General features: G+C 53.7%; 7 protein-coding genes across 7 annotated transcripts; 3 read left to right on the plus strand and 4 right to left on the minus strand.

Moving 5' to 3' along the window:
- Positions 1–948: 948 nt before the first annotated feature.
- On the minus strand, positions 949–1,621 carry QC764_0067740 (uncharacterized protein; the record flags this gene model as incomplete). The annotated part of the gene is made up of 2 exons (XM_062940596.1): positions 949–950; positions 1,003–1,621. Coding segments are annotated over 2 exons (621 nt in total).
- A 257-nt stretch (positions 1,622–1,878) lies between these two features.
- On the minus strand, positions 1,879–3,282 carry QC764_0067750 (uncharacterized protein; the record flags this gene model as incomplete). The annotated part of the gene is made up of 2 exons (XM_062940597.1): positions 2,317–3,282; positions 1,879–2,161 (listed from the first exon to the last, which is right to left on the minus strand). The coding sequence occupies exons 1-2, from the start codon at positions 2,391–2,393 to the stop codon at positions 1,879–1,881; spliced, it is 360 nt and encodes a 119-aa protein (XP_062800615.1). The 5' UTR covers positions 2,394–3,282.
- QC764_0067760 (uncharacterized protein) lies at positions 1,927–3,018 on the plus strand (the record flags this gene model as incomplete). The annotated part of the gene is made up of 1 exon (XM_062940598.1): positions 1,927–3,018. One exon carries the CDS (start codon positions 1,927–1,929, stop codon positions 3,016–3,018), a length of 1,092 nt encoding a protein of 363 aa, XP_062800616.1.
- Positions 3,283–3,800: 518 nt separating the features above from the next.
- QC764_407840 (uncharacterized protein) lies at positions 3,801–4,940 on the minus strand (the record flags this gene model as incomplete). Its single annotated transcript, XM_062947073.1, has 2 exons — positions 3,801–4,127; positions 4,191–4,940. The coding sequence occupies 2 exons, from the start codon at positions 4,938–4,940 to the stop codon at positions 3,801–3,803; spliced, it is 1,077 nt and encodes a 358-aa protein (XP_062800617.1).
- Positions 4,941–6,277: 1,337 nt separating this feature from the next.
- On the plus strand, positions 6,278–8,071 carry QC764_407830 (uncharacterized protein; the record flags this gene model as incomplete). The annotated part of the gene is made up of 1 exon (XM_062947072.1): positions 6,278–8,071. One exon carries the CDS (start codon positions 6,278–6,280, stop codon positions 8,069–8,071), a length of 1,794 nt encoding a protein of 597 aa, XP_062800618.1.
- Positions 8,072–8,495: 424 nt separating this feature from the next.
- Positions 8,496–12,595, minus strand: CEL74A (Xyloglucanase). The gene is made up of 4 exons (XM_062947071.1): positions 11,498–12,595; positions 10,561–11,434; positions 10,140–10,506; positions 8,496–10,090 (listed from the first exon to the last, which is right to left on the minus strand). Exons 1-4 carry the CDS (start codon positions 11,734–11,736, stop codon positions 8,874–8,876), a joined length of 2,697 nt encoding a protein of 898 aa, XP_062800619.1. The 5' UTR covers positions 11,737–12,595; the 3' UTR covers positions 8,496–8,873.
- On the plus strand, positions 12,575–16,363 carry QC764_407810 (uncharacterized protein). The gene is made up of 4 exons (XM_062947070.1): positions 12,575–13,518; positions 13,569–14,606; positions 14,662–14,965; positions 15,014–16,363. The coding sequence occupies exons 1-4, from the start codon at positions 12,838–12,840 to the stop codon at positions 16,129–16,131; spliced, it is 3,141 nt and encodes a 1,046-aa protein (XP_062800620.1). The 5' UTR covers positions 12,575–12,837; the 3' UTR covers positions 16,132–16,363.
- Positions 16,364–19,049: the final 2,686 nt, after the last annotated feature.

Consider the following 19,049-nt stretch of genomic DNA (forward strand, 5'->3'; position numbering starts at 1 on the left):
AGATTGAGTTGTTTGTTTTTTCCAACTTTGACTTTCCCTGCGTCTGTCAACTTGTGAGTTGGGAATGCACGCCATAACGCGTGGGTCAACCGCTGTGGAGATCGGACCCACCACCCACCTTCGGGAGCGGCCAGCCACAACGCCGTTTGGCCACCCCGCATTTAGGGTGGGACTTGGCGGTTGAAGCTATTCAGAGCTCGATCAGAGCTCCAGTGTCCGAGCTTGGCATGATGCGGAGGAGATGCATGTTTTGATCACAACTCTGATTGATATCAAATTCAAAACTGCCGAATGTCTGTTTCAGTCATATCCCCCACGCCAATTCGAGGGCGGCAGCTTTCCGTGCAGATGGCCTGGGTGCAGATTTCGATCACCAAGCGTGTCAGTGTTTCAACGGCCGTGAGATGTGAAAATGTGTGTCAGCAAACACAAGTCTGCGTTACGTAGCCTGCCGCGTAACCTCGAGCTATAAGACAGCAGGCAACAGGAAAACCCACCAACATTCTATCCAATTTTCTTTTTGTTCTTCGCCCAACACTCAATATTTCTCCCAAGGTGGTGTTGGAGGCGGGGTTCGGCATCCCGGCACGTCACATCTCTGGGCTCTACCTATCGATACTCTGCACACTCGCATCACACACATCCCAATCCCAATCCCAATCCGACAAGAGATCTTCAGACATCACACGACTCTCGAGGTCCTTTTGTTATGCGCGAGTTACATTGCACTATTGCTACGCTAGGAGGCTATACTGGCTTCAGCCATACGAGTTGCTGCATCAGAACAGCACAAGAGCATAGCCACGCTCTCAGTGACCCAACTGCGCAGCACGCACTGCATAGTCCCAGTTCTGGTGGTGTCGTTGTACTACCGAGGCAGAATGTCACTGTCCGACGTGCTGTAGTATGCCGATTTCCAGCCGCTCTTGGCTATGGTCTATTTCCTGTTTCTGAGCCTCGTCAGCGCTAGGACAAAGGTAGGTATTGCAGCATAATAGTTACAGCCGGTCCAATATCTCCGAGCCACGGACCAAACGACACTCGCACTCGTGCGATATTTAGTTCCAGGTTGTACTCGATGCCACATGGGGCTTGGAGTGACGGTGGAGTGTCGACAGCCCAGGCTGGCTGCCGCGGTGTTTTGTTTTGAGACGCCAATGACTCTAAGAAAAAAAGATCTAGAAGAAATCCTGGGCGATGAAACAGTTTGGATGACAGCACCGCATTCTTGTGTTGCTGTTTTGGGCATCGAGATGCAGGCTCGAGGAGTGGGCCGCCGCCCGCGCCTTACACCGCACAGCGCCAAGCCTTGTTCTTTTGACGGGATTGGCGGGGGAGGGCGTTGGTGGGTCCAGCCTACCGGGGGCTTGCTTGGGCTTGCATTGGTTCCTGGCTCAAGCTCGGACTGGGTACCAGAGTACTTGGCCCCAGCTCTTGCTGTCACAGATGATGGGACCTTTGCCTTGTGCCTTGCGATGCCATGCCTTGCCCAGAAACTCGACCACCTCCTGGCTGTCTGAAGAAGAAGTGCTTCCGCGAAGAATTGGCGAATGGCCAAAATCAATAAAACCTTGCCCCTCCAGGCCTCCACTATTCCCACCCAACCAAGTCCCGTCAACATCCAAACTTTCAACCTACAACATCATCGACTCCTCCTGCTCTTCACTTCGGCACATGCGGTTGCAACAAACAGCCCACCACGAGACATGACCTAGCCCCTTTTAGCCTTGCCTGACACCTCAGCTTCCCCCCCCTGTATTCCTCATACCTAATATTTTCTTCGGTCTCGGCTTTGACCTTCCCAACCATTCGAACGTCGGGGTTGCAAAAGCTGCCGCCGCCGCCAACATAACGTTTTTGCGGCTCCGACCCAATTCCTCACTCGACGACCTTTAACATCGACGACGCGATCCAAAAACCGAGAAGATGATCGTGTCGCGCAATGCCTACCGTCTCGTCGCTATCGTCTACGGCTGCATAGTCATCTACATATCCGCGCCCTACCTCTACCGATTCGGGGACCATGTGAGACAGACGAACCCATTTTCGGGTCAGAAATGGATCGAGCAAGCCTTCGTCCCGACCGAAGCCGAGCTGGCATGCCTCAACGGCCAGTCTTCCTCGTTTGAACACCATCACAACCACCATACCACCGACGATTCTGAACCAATACCAAACATTGTCCACTTCAACTACGGGCTGAAGAACCCACTGTACAACCCAGGCGCAGGTCACTTTGATTTCCTCAGCTACCTCGCAGTCAGGTCAGCCATCGTATCTCTCAAACCGGACGCTGTATATCTTCACTATACCTACCTCTCCGAACCACCCTCGCCGGACCCCAACGCCGACCCATTAACCAATCCTTGGATTCTTCGGTTGTCAAAAGACATCACGTTAATCCACCACCCACCCACCTCCTCATCCGACCACTACGCTCACGTCTCGGACACATTGCGCCTCAAAGCCCTCCTGACAGACGGAGGCATCTACCTCGACATCGACGCCTTTGCCCTCCGTCCCTTTGACCACATCCTCGCCAACCCCTCGCCTCACGATGTAATCCTCGGCGCAGAAGGCGGAAACCGCTGGGGTCTCTGCAACGCCGTCATCGCCGCCCGGCCCAACTCGACTTTCCTCACCAGGTGGCTAGAATCCTATAACAACACCGACCTCTCCAAGGAATGGAATTACCACTCTGTGATTCTGCCAAAGGAGCTCGCCGAGGAGCACCCAAGCGAGGTTTGCGCCCTGGCGCCCGATGCGTTTTTCTGGCCGACATGGACGTGGAGGCATATTGACTGGATGCATGAGAGGTTGGACAAGGAAAAGGCAAAGTACTGGGAGGGCGAGATTGAGAGGCATGGCGGCAGCTTGTTTACGAACCAGCTGGCGTATCATGCCTGGAGTCAGATGGCCTGGGAGAGGTATTTGAGGGAGTTGACGCCCGAGGTGGTGCGGGGCAGGGATACGAGGTTTAATTTGTTGATGAGGAGGTTTTTGGAGGATGATTTATGATGGGGTTGAGGAGGTGTTTGTGTATATCATGAAACGGCGTTTTTGGTCTTTTTTGGGAGGTGAGCGATTTGGCAAAGGAGGAAGAAGAGTATTGTTAATGGCTGATGACGATGGGAAGCGGCGGTGTTGGACATTGGGACAAAGGAGCATGGTAGCGGTTGGTTTCTTCTTCCGTTTCTTTTCTCTTTTTGAATCTTGATAAAGATACCCCAGGTTTATGTCGCGCGTCTATAAACCCTCCGAAGATTTTATATACAGTATGGCATTGAACTGTTTCGTTCGTTTATTTGGCCTTTTTTTTTTTTTTTTGGTACATTTTGGAAGGCAGAGCACATATACACAAATGATAATGATATAATATTCTGACGAAGAAGGAACAAGTAGGTCGAGGCCTGTGCCAAGATGGGAATGTTTCTTGTTCCTGACCCCTATTGGAGTGATGGGAAAACTTGGGTAGGCTTGAGGTTTGGTTCTGCATGGTACTTGTGTGGGCTGATGGGTAGGTAGGGTATAAGTCCGAGAAAATATCCGTATCATCAAATCGGCCGAAGGTACGGGCGATTGGCGGTTTCTTTCTGGGTATTATCTAATTACAGGATTTGATCTTTTTATATGAGATCTTGGCCTCCTTTATATTACATCTCCTCATCCATGCCCCCCATCCCCTGCTTCAACACCAGAAACTCCTCGCCATCGCTTTTCAACGAGAAAAAGAAACCACCATGCTCTCTCTCATGTACATCAAACATTAACACAATATTTACCTCTCAACCCCCCCTGCCCTAAGCCCACCAACTCCTCACCCACCCCAACGTCCCCAACCTCCTGCTCTTGTTTGGCTGCGTCAACCGGTTCAGGCAATAACTCGCATGGTTCCTCGTCCGGCTGCCATCGCACTCACACCGACACCCAATCCCATCCTCCCTCTCTTCTCGAACTTCAAACGCCGCGGCCCCCAGGACTTCGCTCTGCAGTAACTGTCCTCCCGGAGCGTTGGCAGGACATTGGAAGTACCAATCATGCCTATACCCAATATCCTCAAAGTGGTGGACCTTGTGCGAATCAAGCAGCATCGCCAGCGCGAGCGAATGCACCGGTGCATCTCCCCACTGTTTTCTCATGATCAGCATCAAATTCTTTCCAAGTCGGAAAAAGGGGGTTAGGGTACTCACCCTCTCCTCATAAAAACCCCCCCTCTCGTCCAACCTCTCAAACAAATCCTGATAAGCATTACTCCTGAAAAAGTCCAAACTCGCAATCTCAAAATTGCTCCAGTAATGGCACAAATTCCACCCGTCCCCACGCCCGTCCCTATGCCCCAACCCGCTCATCATTTTCCTGATCGGCCAAGGCAGCCAGCTCGGGCTCACCATCGCCTTCCACAGCTCGGTGGTCCGATAATCCTGCTCCTCCTTCCAGTCAGCCACCGCCCGAAACAACCCCGGGCACGTCGCCGGCTCCTTAGGCAGCGCGACGGTAAACCCGTACACCTTTTCATGCTTGGCCATCTCCACAAACGGGTCGTACGTCAGCGCGCAGTAGAATTCCACGTCCGGTTCAATCCGCCAGTACCATTTGTACTCCTTCAGCGCCTTTAGCGTGTAAAACTTGCCCGAATAAAACCTGCACATGTGGTGGTATGATTCCAGCCCACCGTACAACACCCCCTGTTGACCCTGTCTGTTGATCGCCTCTCGAGCGCGGTCTTGGTTTATATTCGCGGGGAAGCCCCATTCTTCCTTGGGTATGACCTCGAACTTTGCGCCGCCCGAGACGGTCTCGTTCATGGTTGAGACAAATTCCGGGTCCCAGTCCTCGTCGTTGAGGAAGACGATGGGGTAGTGGAACCAGCGGTTGAAGTGTTTTTCTATCGAGATTACGGTGCGAAGGGCTTTTTCGACTTCGTGGTTGCGGGCGAGCATTACTATTGCTGCGGCTTCGCGGGGCGCTGAGGGGGAGAGGTCGGGTTCTTGGCATGAGGTGTAAAAGGGGACGTCGAGGTCGCGGGCGGGGTGGTGGATGGTGTAGTAGGAGTTGTGGAGGTAGACTTCGGTGAGGAGGGCGAGGAGGAGGAGGGTGAGGGGATGCGGTAGGGGGGGAGGCGGGTTAGGAGGGTGCGGGGGGGCCGCGGGGGGCGTGTTAATGGGGGGAAGAGCATTTTGATGGGTCAGGAGGTTGGGATTTGAGGATTTTTGGGGGGATTTTTTTTCTGGTTTTGTTGTGAGGGAACTGTCGTCGTTGTAGTTGTCGTCGTCGTCGTCGTCGTCGGGAGGAGTGGTATATAATCGTAATTGGCGGTCACCCGGTAGCGAAGGGGTATATATCGATCTGCCGAGAACTGGCGGAGAATGACAGAGAGAGGGGACGACAAGACAGAAAAAAAGACTGAGGACCAGCTCTAGAAAGCTATCGCGAGATGCTCATCTGGCGCTCCATGGCCGCGCGCCTTTGTGATTGCTCAACTGGAAAAGAAAACAAATGTTGTACCTGGTCCCCGTCGTTCACCCTCTGGAGCCACTTCATAATTTACCCATCTAGCATAGGCCAGTCCAGACCAGCCACAAGGGTCCATCCAAAGCTTCTGTGGCCCGTGCTTCCGCATGAGCTTAGCATTCTCTCGGCTAGTTCCAGAAGGGGATAGCGCTGTCTCTCCCCGACAAGGGGATCCGCTGCTGCAAACTGTTGGATGTTTCGGCTAATGCCAAGACACCAGCCCAAGGAAGAGAGTGGCGTACCCGGCGGCAGTGCAGGAAAATGCTCCAATTGCCAATGTTGAAAAGAAGAGAGTGCCGGTTTTCCAGATGTTGGTTCTTTGTGGAGAAAGAACAACGGCTACGCGTCGTGCCCAACGTGTAACCACAACTGGGGGGATGATCGGATGTCGGAAAGTGATGCCAATTCTTCTTACGAGATCCTCCACTGGGCAGACCTGGCTGGGTGGTGGTGGCCAAGCGGTGTGATGCGCCCAAGTTACTATATAGTCCATCTCGTCCGCCTTGTACTCCCCTCACCTTCAAAACCGACTCAGCTGGCGATCAATTGGACAAGGCTATCCCCGTTATACAGCCGCTGAAAAAAGACCCGTTCCCTTTTCCACCGCCGCATTTCCTCTTTCTCCCTTACCTCGACTCGATTTTATAAGAGTCTCTTTTTTTTGTTCTGTAAATATTTTTGGCCCCCCCCCGCCCCCCCGCCTCCCATGTCCAACGACATGCCCTCGTTACTCTCCCTCACCCAGTAGACACAAAAGCAAAAAAAAATGAAAGACCCCATCAACTACGACCACTGTCTCTACGACACCGACTCAGACGACCATGAAACCCACGAATTCCTCCGCCGCTCCAGCTGGGACAACCACCACCGCAACCTAACCCACCTCCACACCAAATACATCACCCCCACCAAACCCTACCTCCTCAAAGCCCAACGCTTCCTCTCCCGCCTCCGCCTCCTCCGCCGAACAGCCTGGCGCGCGACCCCCCGACCCCTCATCCTCCTCCTCAAATCCCTCCTCCTCTTCCTCACCTCGATCCTCATCCTCACCCCCATCTTTCTGCCGTCCTACAACAACCCCCCAATACACTACTCCCAAACCCTCCACGCCTGCCGCGGCACCTCCCCCCGCGAAGGCTGCGCAAACCTCTTCAACGAGCAAGTCTTCATCGCCACAATCCTCTACGACAAAAACGGCAAGCTCGCCTCAGGCCCCTTCTCCGACCGCCTCCTCCGCCTCATCCGCATCCTCGGCCCCGACAACGTGTTCCTGTCAATCTACGAAAACGACTCCGGCCCAAAGGGCAAAGCCGCGCTCGAGGAGCTCAAATCCCGTGTACCCTGCAAACACGCCGTCACATCCGACGACCACGTTTCCCTGGATAACTTCCCCACCGTCCTCCTCCCCGACGGCACACCCCGAGTAAAGCGGGTCGCCTACCTAGCCGAACTTCGAAACCGGGCCCTGAGACCGCTGGATCAGAGGACAAAGGAGGATAGGATCAACGGGGTCAGAAAGTTTGACAAGGTTCTGTTTTTGAACGACATCGTTTTTGACCCCATTGACGCCGCGAATTTGCTGTTCGGGACGAATGTAGACAAGCAAACTGGACGGGCGGCCTATGTCGCCGCGTGCGCGATGGATTTCTGGTTCGGACATAGAATGTACGACATCTACGCCATGCGCGACGCGGACGGGTACGCGAGCTACCAGGCCATCTATCCCTTTTTTGGGGAGAGGGGGAGGGGGCTGTCCCGGAAGGATGTTCTCGAGAGTAAGGATGCGGTGCGAGTGAAGAGTTGTTGGGGGGGCATGATGGCTATGCAGGGGAGGTATGTTCAGAATGTGGAGGAGGAAAAACCAAGAGGGAAAGCGTGGGAGGAGGGGGTGGTGGCGGGACATGCGATTGATCCGGGGAATCATACTCGTGCTGATGCTGATGCTGATGCTGGTGCTGCTGTGACGGGACCGGTGAGGTTCAGGCATGAGCCCGGGGCGTATTATGATGCGTGTGAGTGTTGTTTGTTTTCGGCGGATTTGACCGAGGCGGCGAAGAGGCAGGGGGATTTACCGGCTGGGGCAATGAAGGGGAGTGAGAGCGGGATTTATGTCAATCCTTATATTCGTGTGGCGTATGAGGAGGGGGTGTTTAAGATGATTCATGTCGTGAGGGTGTGGGAGAAGCTGATCAGGATCATTTATGACCTTCAGACCAGGCTGTTTGAGCCGGTGGCGCAGAACCCTTGGAGGACGGTGCAGCCAGGGGAGACCTTCGAGGAGGAGATTTGGAACGGAAAGGACTGGGAGGTTGTTACTCGCGTTGGGAGGCCGGGGTTGTTTTGCGGTGTGAGGGAGATGCAAGTCCTGCGCGTTGGGGGGAAGAGGGCGGGGAAGAGTGGGAATAACTGGGCGAATACAAGAATGCCGCCGGGGCAGAGGATGGAATTTGCGACGTGGTGGGGGGAGATCTTGCCCGAGAGCTGGAGAAAGGATTATGAGGATACCCCTGAGGAGGAAAAAGACGAGTTTTTTTACAAGTTGTATTCTTGGGATAAATGATAGGGTGGCACACACGTGTACATATATACACGTGGCCGGTCACCCGCCGTGATGTGATTGATTGTGTGCAAGATCACACGAGAGCAGCAGCATTTTTGGATATATATACACGGAGAGGGAAGTAACATTGGACGAATAACTTGCATATTATAGAGTACTATAGTTCATATGCCTTAGGTACATCACAGCATACAGCGGAGGATAGTGGGGGATTAACGACTTTATGTCGCTGGATATCCTGTTGGCTTGGTTTTTGGATGGTAAATAACAGTAATGAGAAACCACTTCTAGGTTGAAGATGTGTTACTTTGCGGCAGGAATCTCGTGAAGTGTGATATGGAACAAAAGTCCCTTGGTGACCTCAACACAGAGCTTATCATGGAGCACAGCTCCTTACCTACAATTCATCTTCTATATTTTTAATCGAGCCTTCTACTCCCTTCAATCATGTATATATATATCCCCTTAGCTGACATCCATCTGCACGCTACTGTCTCCTACATGTCTAGTGTCCTGCACTTGATGTGCCTTCAATCTACTCTTCTCTCCCGCCCTCCCCCCCGAACGTCATTCTTGGCACCAATCTGGGGAACCCCTGTTGCAGATCGGGCCGGGCCTTGGCGTGCAGCTGCCATCCCATCTTTGACTTATCTTTCATCCACCCCGCTCACGTCATTCATCAGATCAGACTCCCAAAATACTGCAACTGAGATGTTATATTTCATTGCATCTCACCATTGCTACTCACTCTTTTTACTGCTAAATGCGGAAAACCTCCCTCATGATGACAACGACGCAGTGTTTACAAGCACTGAAAGTACCAATCATTAAGCTTCTGGCACGTCCATGGGGCCTCGCACTCCTTCGGTCCAGTCCAGTTGATCCCGCCGCACTGTCCCCACCTCTTCGCACGCTCAGTCGGTTGAGTGATGGGCGCCGAGCTGGTGGTGGTGAATCTGGTGGAAGTGCTGGTGGTGCTGCTTCTGGTCGAGGTGGAAGACGTACTGGCAGTGGTAACCCTCGAAGAGGTAGAGACAGTCGTAGGCCTGACACTAGTAACCAACGTCGTGCTTGTAGTCGTAGGGATCACCACGGACGAAGTCGTCGGCACAGCACTCGTCGTCGTAGTAGCATCACACCACTCCTCCTCATCATCGTCGCTATCCTCCCCACCTCCGTTACCCGGGTCACCACCCTCCACAACCCCCTTTGCAAACATCACACCCCTCCCATTGGTGCCCACATAAACTTGCCCCTCCACACTGGCACTTCCCACAACCCTATTCGCACTGATAGCCCCAAATCCTTGCAGCCCCTGGATATCGACCCACGACTCTCCATTATCTGAGCTGGCATACAACCTCGGTCCATTCAAGCCATAGCCGAAAGCATAAATATTCCACTTCGACCCTCCCTCACCGAGACCGAAGGCGAACTGCTCCGTGTTGGTGATGCTGCCCTCTCCAACCTGGGCGTAGTTGAGGCCGTAGTCAGTGCTGCGGAGGAGACCGATGTTGGTGGAAACCCAGACTTCACCAGCGACGACGGGGTGGGCGACCATATCCTTGATGGCCACGACAGTCATGGATGTGGTGCTGCTTCTGGGGTCGACAGCTACTGTCAAGAACGTGGCGCCGCCGTCCAAGCTGCGGTAGAGGGTCCCTTCGAAGCCGGCGTAGAAGATGGAGTTGTTCCGCTTGTCGGCTGCGATGACGGCGCCCGAGGGGAGGGAGTCGACGGGCGTGAAGACGCCCTCGGCCGAGTCAGCCGAGGGGACGACAGAGCCGGGGTTGTAGGTGGTTGCGGTGGAGGTGTGGAAGCGGAGGACACCGGCGTTGCCAGAGGACCAGAGGACGGTGGAGGCATCGGCCGAGTAGGCGAGGGTGCCGCTGTGGTCGGTGTTGCTGGCGCCGTAGTGGGGAGACCAGGTGAGACCGCCGTCGGTAGAGATGGCGATCTGGGGAGAGCCAGGGGAGTTGCCCACACGGACGACTTGGTTGGGCTTGTTGCCGGCGTAGTCTGTTTACTTGTTAGTGAAGCTCCTGTATGGATGGTCTCTGCCACTTACCAACGTCAGTGGCACTGGTCCACATGGGGTTCATCCAGGGGGTCTGAGGAGAAGTCAAGAGATCAGCGGCCTCCTTAAAGGTAAAACCGTTGTTGTCACCAACAGCGGCGAGAAGCTCGGAACCGCCGGGGGCAGATGCAAGGCCAAGGACAGCCATCTCCTCGATACCGGCAGCAAGAGAGTGGATGGTGATGTTGCGGGTGGTATCCCACTTGGTCAAATCGTGGCCACCGAAAAGGGTCAAACCAGTGCCGTACAGCCAGTGGTCGCTGTCATGGGGGTTGATCTCGAGGGCCTCAATCATCCATCCCAGGCGCTTGCTGTCCTGAGAGAGAAAGCCTGTGTTGATCCAGGGTGCTTTATCAGTCTGGAGGATTATTAGTCCGAGGCGAATGGGTTAAAAAAAGACGCATAAGCTCACATGAATGCTATAGTACAGGTTCATGTCGGGATACCCAGCCCACTCCCAGAGGGGAGACCAGGTCTCACCAGAGTCGGTAGAACGGAAAAGTTGGGCGTCCGGCCACCAGGAGTTCAAGCTAGCCACGACAAGCGTGCCGGGCTTCTTCATGTCAAGACCCAAGCCGCCAAAGCCATAGAAGAGATCACCGCCAGAGACGGGGGTGATGTCCTTCCAGGTGCTAGTGGTGAGGTCGTAGCGGTACACACCGCCAGAAGTACCATCATACGGACCAGCTCCGTCGCTGTAAGTGAAGTACAAAGCCTTCTCGGTTGGCTGAAGCTTGCACTTGTGAGGGAAGTACTTCGTAGGCTGGCCGGCGACCGGGGCCCAGGTGGCACCAGCATCGTCGGAAACATAGACGGAAGCAGTGATGTTGTCAGCAGTACCGACGAAGATGCGCGAGGTGGCGCCATTTCTGACGCTCGAGGTCGAATCGAAGGTGACAAAGGTGAGACCGATCTTGTCTCCGTTGTAACCATAGAGGTCGCTGGGGTCCACGATGTAGGATCCCGCGTTGGTGAAAGAGGTCACCTTGGAGAAGGTGGCACCACCGTCGGTACTCTTCCACAGACCATTTCCACTGCGAGCACCAAAGTAGATGATGTTGGAGTTGGCGGGATCGACAGCCAACCTCTCGCCCATACCACGGCCAGGCATGTTGCCGCCCACCTTGAAAGGCAGGTCGGTAGACACCCACGTGGCTCCCTTGTCGTCACTGCGGATTATGGCGCCCGGGTTGGGATCCCAGTTTGTGGTGTACATGCCCACCGCCGCATAGACTCTGTTTGGCTCCTGAGGGTCCAGGGCGACAGCATCGATGCCCCAATGGCCCCTATCTCACGAGATGTCAGATATTTCCGACTCTAAAAACACTCAGTCCCGGAAGACAACCTACCATCTTTCATCAGTGCCAAGGCTATCGGTGATGGGAGTCCAGGAGTCGTCGGGGTTCAGCCTGTAAAGACCACCAATGTCGGTCCTGGCATAAGCCACCCCAGGAGTAGTCGGGTGAAAGACGATTCCGGGGACGAAGCCACCACCGCCACCAATGTTGACATTCTTCCACGAGAACTCGGCGGCAGCAGGAGCAGCCACAGCAGCCACAAGCAGGTGGACGAGCGACGAGACCTTCATGGCCGCAGAGAGGACGTCGGTTGAAGAAGTGTTGCAGGCGCGCACCGAGCAGAGCCCCAAGCACGTCAACAGAGGCGGGATGCATGGCAGCTAATATATCAACACTTTCTTGCCCTCCATCCGAGGGATATGGGGCCACTTGGCGGTCCATCGAGGACCATCCGAGGGCTCTGGCCGTCTTCCCGTCGACATTCCGACAGGACGTACCACTTGGTGCAAATTGAAGCTGTGGTCCAGGACCATGGTTTGTGGTGGAGAGGCCAAAAATACCAACCAACCCCAGCTAGTCCCGCTCGCCAGTCATGATCGAACCTGGAAATGGACGTTGTCGTCTACCACTCCCGAGTTGCCGTCGATACGACGCTGCTTTAGGCGCACCAGGAGCATCTCCCTCCGTGTTTCCAGGGTGCCCTGGTGCAGCGGCGAGAATCTGCGGTACAACGGTGGCGGACGGTGCCTCATCGAGATCATCTGGCCGAGAGACGGTGAGCGGACAAGCAGCTGGATCTAGATCCGGGGGAGCGTGAAATAAGAGAGGTCTGGTGTTGCAAAATGTACGGTTTTCGACAACACATGCGATGGATGGGAGGCAATATCGGCGAGCAGTTTGTATGAAACAGATCGAATTATCAAGCCGCAGTACACATGTAAAATAGGCCCAGAATTAAGGACACTTTGAGATGACAGAGTACATGTAAGATGACGGAAGTTGGCGAGTGGTGGTGATGATGGTTGAATGAGGGAGAAACGCACAACCCTAACCCGCAGGCCATGGCCGCCAAGACTGTGGTTCACATGAAGCATCCCCCGCATTTGCTGCTTCCCCAGATTGATCAAGGTGTGGGGCAATGGTTGCAGGTGCCAGGTGACCTGAATCGTGCTTCCTTCCTCGGACAAACCCGTTGGAGGACAACAGCTTCTTCCAGTGACAAGCTCGAGATGTGACCTCCGTTCCCCTCTGTCGTCATTCAACTGAGTCCTTTGCCATCGTCTCTTTGTTCTCCTTTTGCATGACTCCATAAGATACTCAACGTCCACTGTTCCTTGGCTTCCATCCCCCACATCGAATGCCCGGTGCATCTTGACGAGGCAATTGCTCCGATGTCTCATGGAAACGTCCCCTCCGCGCCCCTGGGAGAGGCACCCTCCTCCGGTCTGGGGCCAAACCAAGACCGCAAACTCCCGCCGTCTACTCCGGACTGGAATAACCTCAGGGTCATCCACCGGAACACCCTGCCGCCCAGAGCCCACTTCTTCCTGTACCAAAACGCCTGGGATGCCTTATCTCGCGATGTCTCTCTCTCCAAAGCACAGCTCCTGTCCGGAAAATGGCTCTTCAATCTTGCCAGGTCACCACTACAGGGTCCTGTCGACTTCCACAAGCAGTCTCCCGTGCAGCTGGCAGACACACCCGAATGGGTACCCGTCGCTGTACCCGGAATGTGGCAGCTCCAAGGCCACGGCAAAGGGCCACAGTACACCAACCTGAACTTTCCCTGGCCTGTCAATGTTCCTCACGTACCAATTGATGACAATGAATGTGGCCGCTATGTAACCCAATTCTCGCTTGACCAACATGATAAGGGCCATCAGCTTAGGCTACGTTTCGAAGGTGTCGATGCTGCCTTTACCGTCTGGGTCAACCACCAACAGGTTGGCTACTCCCAGGGCTCCAGGAATCCAAGTGAATTTGATATCACACAATTTGTCCGTTTTGAAGACATCAATGTTCTCTCGGTCGAGGTTTACCAACGGTGTGACGGGAGCTACATCGAAGACCAAGTCAGTCGTCCCTATATCTCTCCCAAATCTGTGATCTAACCCCTCCACAGGATCAATGGTGGCTCAGTGGCATCTTTCGAGATGTTTGGCTGCACAAATTTCCCAAGACGCACTTTGAGGACGTTCAAATCCAGACTGAGTTACACAACAAGTACAAAGATGCAACACTCCATGTGGGGGTCAAACTTAACTCCGACGCTAATGTCACCCTGAGTCTCTTGGATGCGGACAATGTCGAGGTTGTGAGAAAGACAAAGGCCGGCGAGGGAACGATACACTTTGATGTCCATGTCAAGAATCCCCACAAATGGACGGCCGAAACCCCCTATTTGTACCAGCTCGTTCTTTCGATGCCTGGTTGTTCCCTTGCTGAACGGGTTGGCTTCCGCAAAGTTGAACTCATTGATGGAGTCTTTTGTGTCAACGGACAACCTATCAAGCTCCGCGGTGTCAACAGACATGAACATCATCCTGACCATGGACGGGCAGTTCCCTTTGACTTTTTGAAGGAGGACCTCCTGCTCATGAAGAGGCACAACATCAACGCCATCCGAACTTCTCATTACATCAATGACCCCCGGCTGTACGAACTGGCAGATGAGCTTGGCTTGTGGATCTTGGACGAGTGCGACCTCGAGTGTCATGGCTTGTTTGTCGTGGGTGTGGATGGTAACAAGCTCACATCCGACAATCCGGATTGGGAGGAAGCCTACATTGATCGTGCTCGCCAGATGGTCATGCGGGACTTCAACCGCCCAAGCATCATCCTCTGGTCTCTGGGCAACGAGTCTGGCTATGGCCGCAACCACAAGGCCATGTACAAGTTCATCAAGAGCCTTGACAAGAGTAGGCTTATCCACTACGAGGGTGATTGGAGAGCCGAGTCCGCAGATGTTATCAGCAGAATGTATCACTCCATACAAGACACGGAGAAGTATGCAAAAGACCGCTCGTGGGACAAGCCTGTTGTTCTGTGCGAGTACATTCATGCGATGGGAAATGGGCCAGGTGCTATCAAGGAGTACATTGACTTGTTCTACAAGTACCCGAGACTCATGGGTGGTTTTGTGTGGGAGTGGGCTAACCATGTGAGTGCAGTCCTGGTTTAATATGTTTCTTCACAAACACCTAACATCCACGCAGGGTCTGAGAACCAAGACCAAGGACGGCAAGGAGTACATGGGATACGGCGGTGACTTTGGTGACGACCCCAACGATTACAACTTTGTTCTTGACGGACTCTGTTTCTCTAACCATACTCCGACCCCCGGTCTCATTGAGTACAAGAAAGCCATCGAACCTGTCCAAACATTGGGCATTGAGAAGGGTGGTCTCGTCCGAATTGTCAACCGATACGATTTCCTTACCCTTGATCATTTGATATGCCATTTGTCGTGGGTAGACGGCTCGGGCTCCTATAACCTCGGCATGGTAGAAGTTCCAAAAGGTGAGTAGTTTTGGTTGTATGGTGGCGAATCAAGCTGACTGTCATCAGGCATCAAACCCCATTCTGAAGGCATCATTCGCATTGAACTCCCCTCCTCTACACGACCATTATCTCATTTGACACTGGAGTTTCGACTGGCCGCGCCAAGGGGCATGTGGGGAGATGCCGGTCATCTTGTTGCCACAGGTCAAGTTGCGGTTCACCCTCCAAAGCAGTTGCAGACGCTGCCCCTGAAAATGAAGCGGATTGGGGCTGTCAAGACTAGTTTGATCAACCCGTCACTGCTCTCCATCGTTGGGTCGGGGGGGATCTCGTGGGATTTTGACCTTACTATCGGTCAACTGGTGAGCTGGAAAAATCCGAAGCAGTCTGATGAGAATATCCTGGCCGAGCCGCTGGGGTTTGAGATTTATCGCGCCATGACGGACAATGATCGGGGATGCGACTTCGGCAGGAACTGGTTTAACAGACGGTTGCACCAGGCAAAGTTTCATTTAGTGGAGGCGACGTGGAAGGAGTTGCATGAGGGAGCAGCGACGGAGATTGTGGTCAAGGGACGGATGGCGCCTCCGGTGTTGAACTGGGCTTTGGAGTTGAAGATTACGTACATGTTGGGCGGGCATGATGTTGCTATCAAGGTGGAGGCGAAGCCTACAGGGGCCCTGCTCCCCAGAGCATGGGGGCGACTGGGACTGGTGACGAAGCTCAAGGGGGTTGAGAGTGTGGAGTGGTTTGGACGGGGCCCAGGGGAGGGGTACAGAGACAAGAAGATGAGCCAGCTGGTTGGGTGGTGGGGTGCGAAGGTAGGGGAGCTGATGACGGATTATGAATTCCCGCAGGAGACGGGGAACAGGACGGATGTGAGATGGGTCAGGTTTAGGAACAAGGAGAACAAGAGTTTATTGAGTGTGGATTGGCAGAATTGGCAGGCCCAGAAGGGAGGAAGGGAGATGGGGGATTTTAGCGCGCTGAGGTATTCGACAAGGGAGCTGGACGAGGCGAAGCATCCTTTTGAGTTGGAGGATAAGGGGAAGGAAGGGGAGACGGTGGTGCATTTGGATTGGTGGCATCACGGGTTGGGGACTGGGAGTTGTGGGCCCGAGACGTTGAGGGAGTATACCCTTGAGGCTGGGAAGGAATATGAGATGGAGGTTTTGCTGTACTGAGGTGGTTGGAGGGATATGTGCTGGTGAAGGGTGATTATCCTTAGTATTTATGGTTCAAGATGAAGGTGGGGCGAAGGTATTTGATCGGGGAGATGTAGATTCATTCCTTGTTTAGTCTTACCAAAGTCCTTTTAGGTACATGTGTGTCGAAATGTCTGGTTTGATGCTTCTTACGAGGCTCTGAGATGCTGATGTGCTCGATGTTATCATCTAGGTCAGCCTTTGATCCAATCTATGGAGCCCTTGCCCCAATGTTGTTCACCATCATGGCCAGCACCCATCGACCGCTCCTGCGTCGCTTGTTATCGCCATTCTTTTTACTTGCCTTTCGCCGTGACGGGTGTTATTAAGGGTAATCTCTCCAAGCTCGCTTCACGACCGGGGCCCATTGGAAGCAACTTCTCGACTGAAGCATCGAAGCATCATAGCATCATAGCATCATGGAACAATGATGGAGGTCAGTGGTGTGGAGATTAGGGGGAGGTTGTCGTCAGTCATCGGTGGCAAAATGGATCAGCTGAGAGACACGTAGCGACTCCAAGAACAAACATGTTGCCCAACAGCAATCGTCGCGAAGGGATCAAAGGACAAGTCTGGACACAATTTCAATTATGCATAGGCATTCTCACTTGCAATCGGGCCAAAAGGTAATAAACCAAAACGTGATAATTTATTGCAACACAGCCTTCTTTTGAGGCATGGATTATGATGGTCATGTGCTTAGATGAACCCAAAAAAACCATTGGCTGCCATGTCGGTCAACCACCCATAACGCTGAACGCCTCATTCATATCCCAGATGCATAACCATAACCCGCTTACTGTCCACCACGGAGACGGAGCACCAGATGGAGTGTGCTCTCCTTCTGGATGTTGTAATCGGACAGAGTCCGGCCGTCCTCCAACTGCTTGCCAGCAAAAATCAGGCGCTGCTGGTCAGGAGGAATACCCTCCTTGTCCTGAATCTTGGCCTTCACATTATCAATCGTATCCGAAGACTCGACCTCCAATGTGATCGTCTTTCCGGTGAGGGTTTTGACGAAAATCTGCATGCCACCACGAAGTCTCAACACCAAGTGCAGGGTGCTCTCCTTTTGAATGTTGTAGTCGGACAGAGTCCGGCCGTCCTCCAACTGCTTGCCAGCGAAAATGAGGCGCTGCTGGTCAGGCGGGATGCCCTCCTTGTCTTGGATCTTTGCCTTCACGTTGTCAATGGTGTCTGACGACTCCACTTCCAAGGTAATGGTCTTTCCGGTCAAAGTCTTGACAAAGATCTGCATACCACCGCGGAGGCGAAGGACAAGGTGAAGGGTGGACTCCTTCTGAATGTTGTAGTCAGAGAGGGTGCGACCATCCTCAAGTTGCTTGCCGGCAAAGATAAGACGTTGCTGGTCGGGTGGGATACCCTCTTTGTCCTGGATTTTCGCCTTGACGTTGTCGATGGTGTCGGAAGATTCCACCTCAAGGGTGATGGTCTTGCCGGTCAGGGTCTTGACGAAGATTTGCATACCGCCACGGAGACGGAGGACGAGGTGGAGCGTAGACTCCTTCTGGATATTGTAATCGGAGAGGGTGCGGCCATCCTCGAGCTGCTTGCCGGCAAAGATCAAGCGCTGCTGGTCAGGGGGAATGCCCTCCTTATCCTGGATCTTGGCCTTTACATTGTCGATGGTATCCGACGACTCGACCTCGAGGGTGATGGTCTTGCCAGTGACTGTGGGAGATGAGTTAGCGACCGCGGGGTCGTCAAAGACAGGGCGGGGAAGGCAACTTACGAGTCTTGACGAAGATCTGCATCGTGGCGACTGATGGTTCGCTTCTTGTGTGATGAGAGTTGATATCGTTGATGGAGGGAGATGGCCTTTCTTGATGGCTGGCTCAAGAGGGTGAGTTGTGTAATGGTTTTAGGAAAAGAGAAAAGATATGGAGGATGGGAGCGGGCGGAAGTTAAATAGGTCGGTCGGTCGGTCAATGAGCAAACAGGATAGAGAGAGTCGGGCTGCCGGTTCAAGGCAGGCGGGCGCGGGGTGGCTGAGCTCATGTGTCAGGCCGGGGCAGGAGCCACCTTCTGGCCCAGGCAGAGGCAGGGAAGTGCAGGGAAGGCGCCAGAACGGGCCAGTCAGAGCCAGTTCGGTGGTTTGTTGCTGTGGGGCGAACAAGGGCAATCAGGTCCGTCTGATAACACCAGCCTCGCCGCGCAGCTCTTGCCACAACCGGAGTTGATGAATAAGCACTGGAAGTTCCGGTTCGACTTTTGCGGACTTGTGCAACAAATGAGTCCGTGATGGTCACGGTTTTATGTTTCGCCTTTGTCTCAATTCCACATGGTTGAAGCCTTTGGGTCTTTGCCCTTCGTGACCGACACTCTTCGTCCTCAGTTTTGCCAAGCCCTTCCAACCTTGCAGCTGGGCCCTCCCCCGCATTTATCGATAAGACCAGGGTCCTTGTGACGTGGACGAGTTGGTGCATCCAACTGGCATGGCATCATGACGACTGACCTGCAACAGACAGGACAAACAGATGCCTTTGAGGATTACTGCTGTTATGGCTATCGAACTGTCGAAATCAGCTATTCCTCCAGATTTTGAGTAAGTAGAATCATCTAAAGCCTCTTGAGGAATATCTGTAAACTTCCCATCACTGAATATCGGTCAGCTGAGGCCAACCCCCGACCTTCCCGAAAAGCGGGGCAGGCGGTGAGCGTGCAACCCGGGCCTTGCCGTGCTTGATGGCCAGATCACAAGAGGTTCGGCCCTCTGCCGGATCTGGAGAGATACAGTACCCGTCGTATCGAACATCGCCTACTCCCTGCAGCTTTTTGCTTCGCATGGTGCGGAATATGAGCAGATGAGAAGGCTTTCGACTTCTTGTAAGTCGACACACAACCTCAGCCTTCTTATGCATATCCACTGGCGATCG

This window comes from Podospora pseudoanserina, chromosome 4 (genome assembly GCF_035222485.1).
Source record: "Podospora pseudoanserina strain CBS 124.78 chromosome 4, whole genome shotgun sequence".
Classification (NCBI taxonomy): domain Eukaryota; kingdom Fungi; phylum Ascomycota; class Sordariomycetes; order Sordariales; family Podosporaceae; genus Podospora; species Podospora pseudoanserina.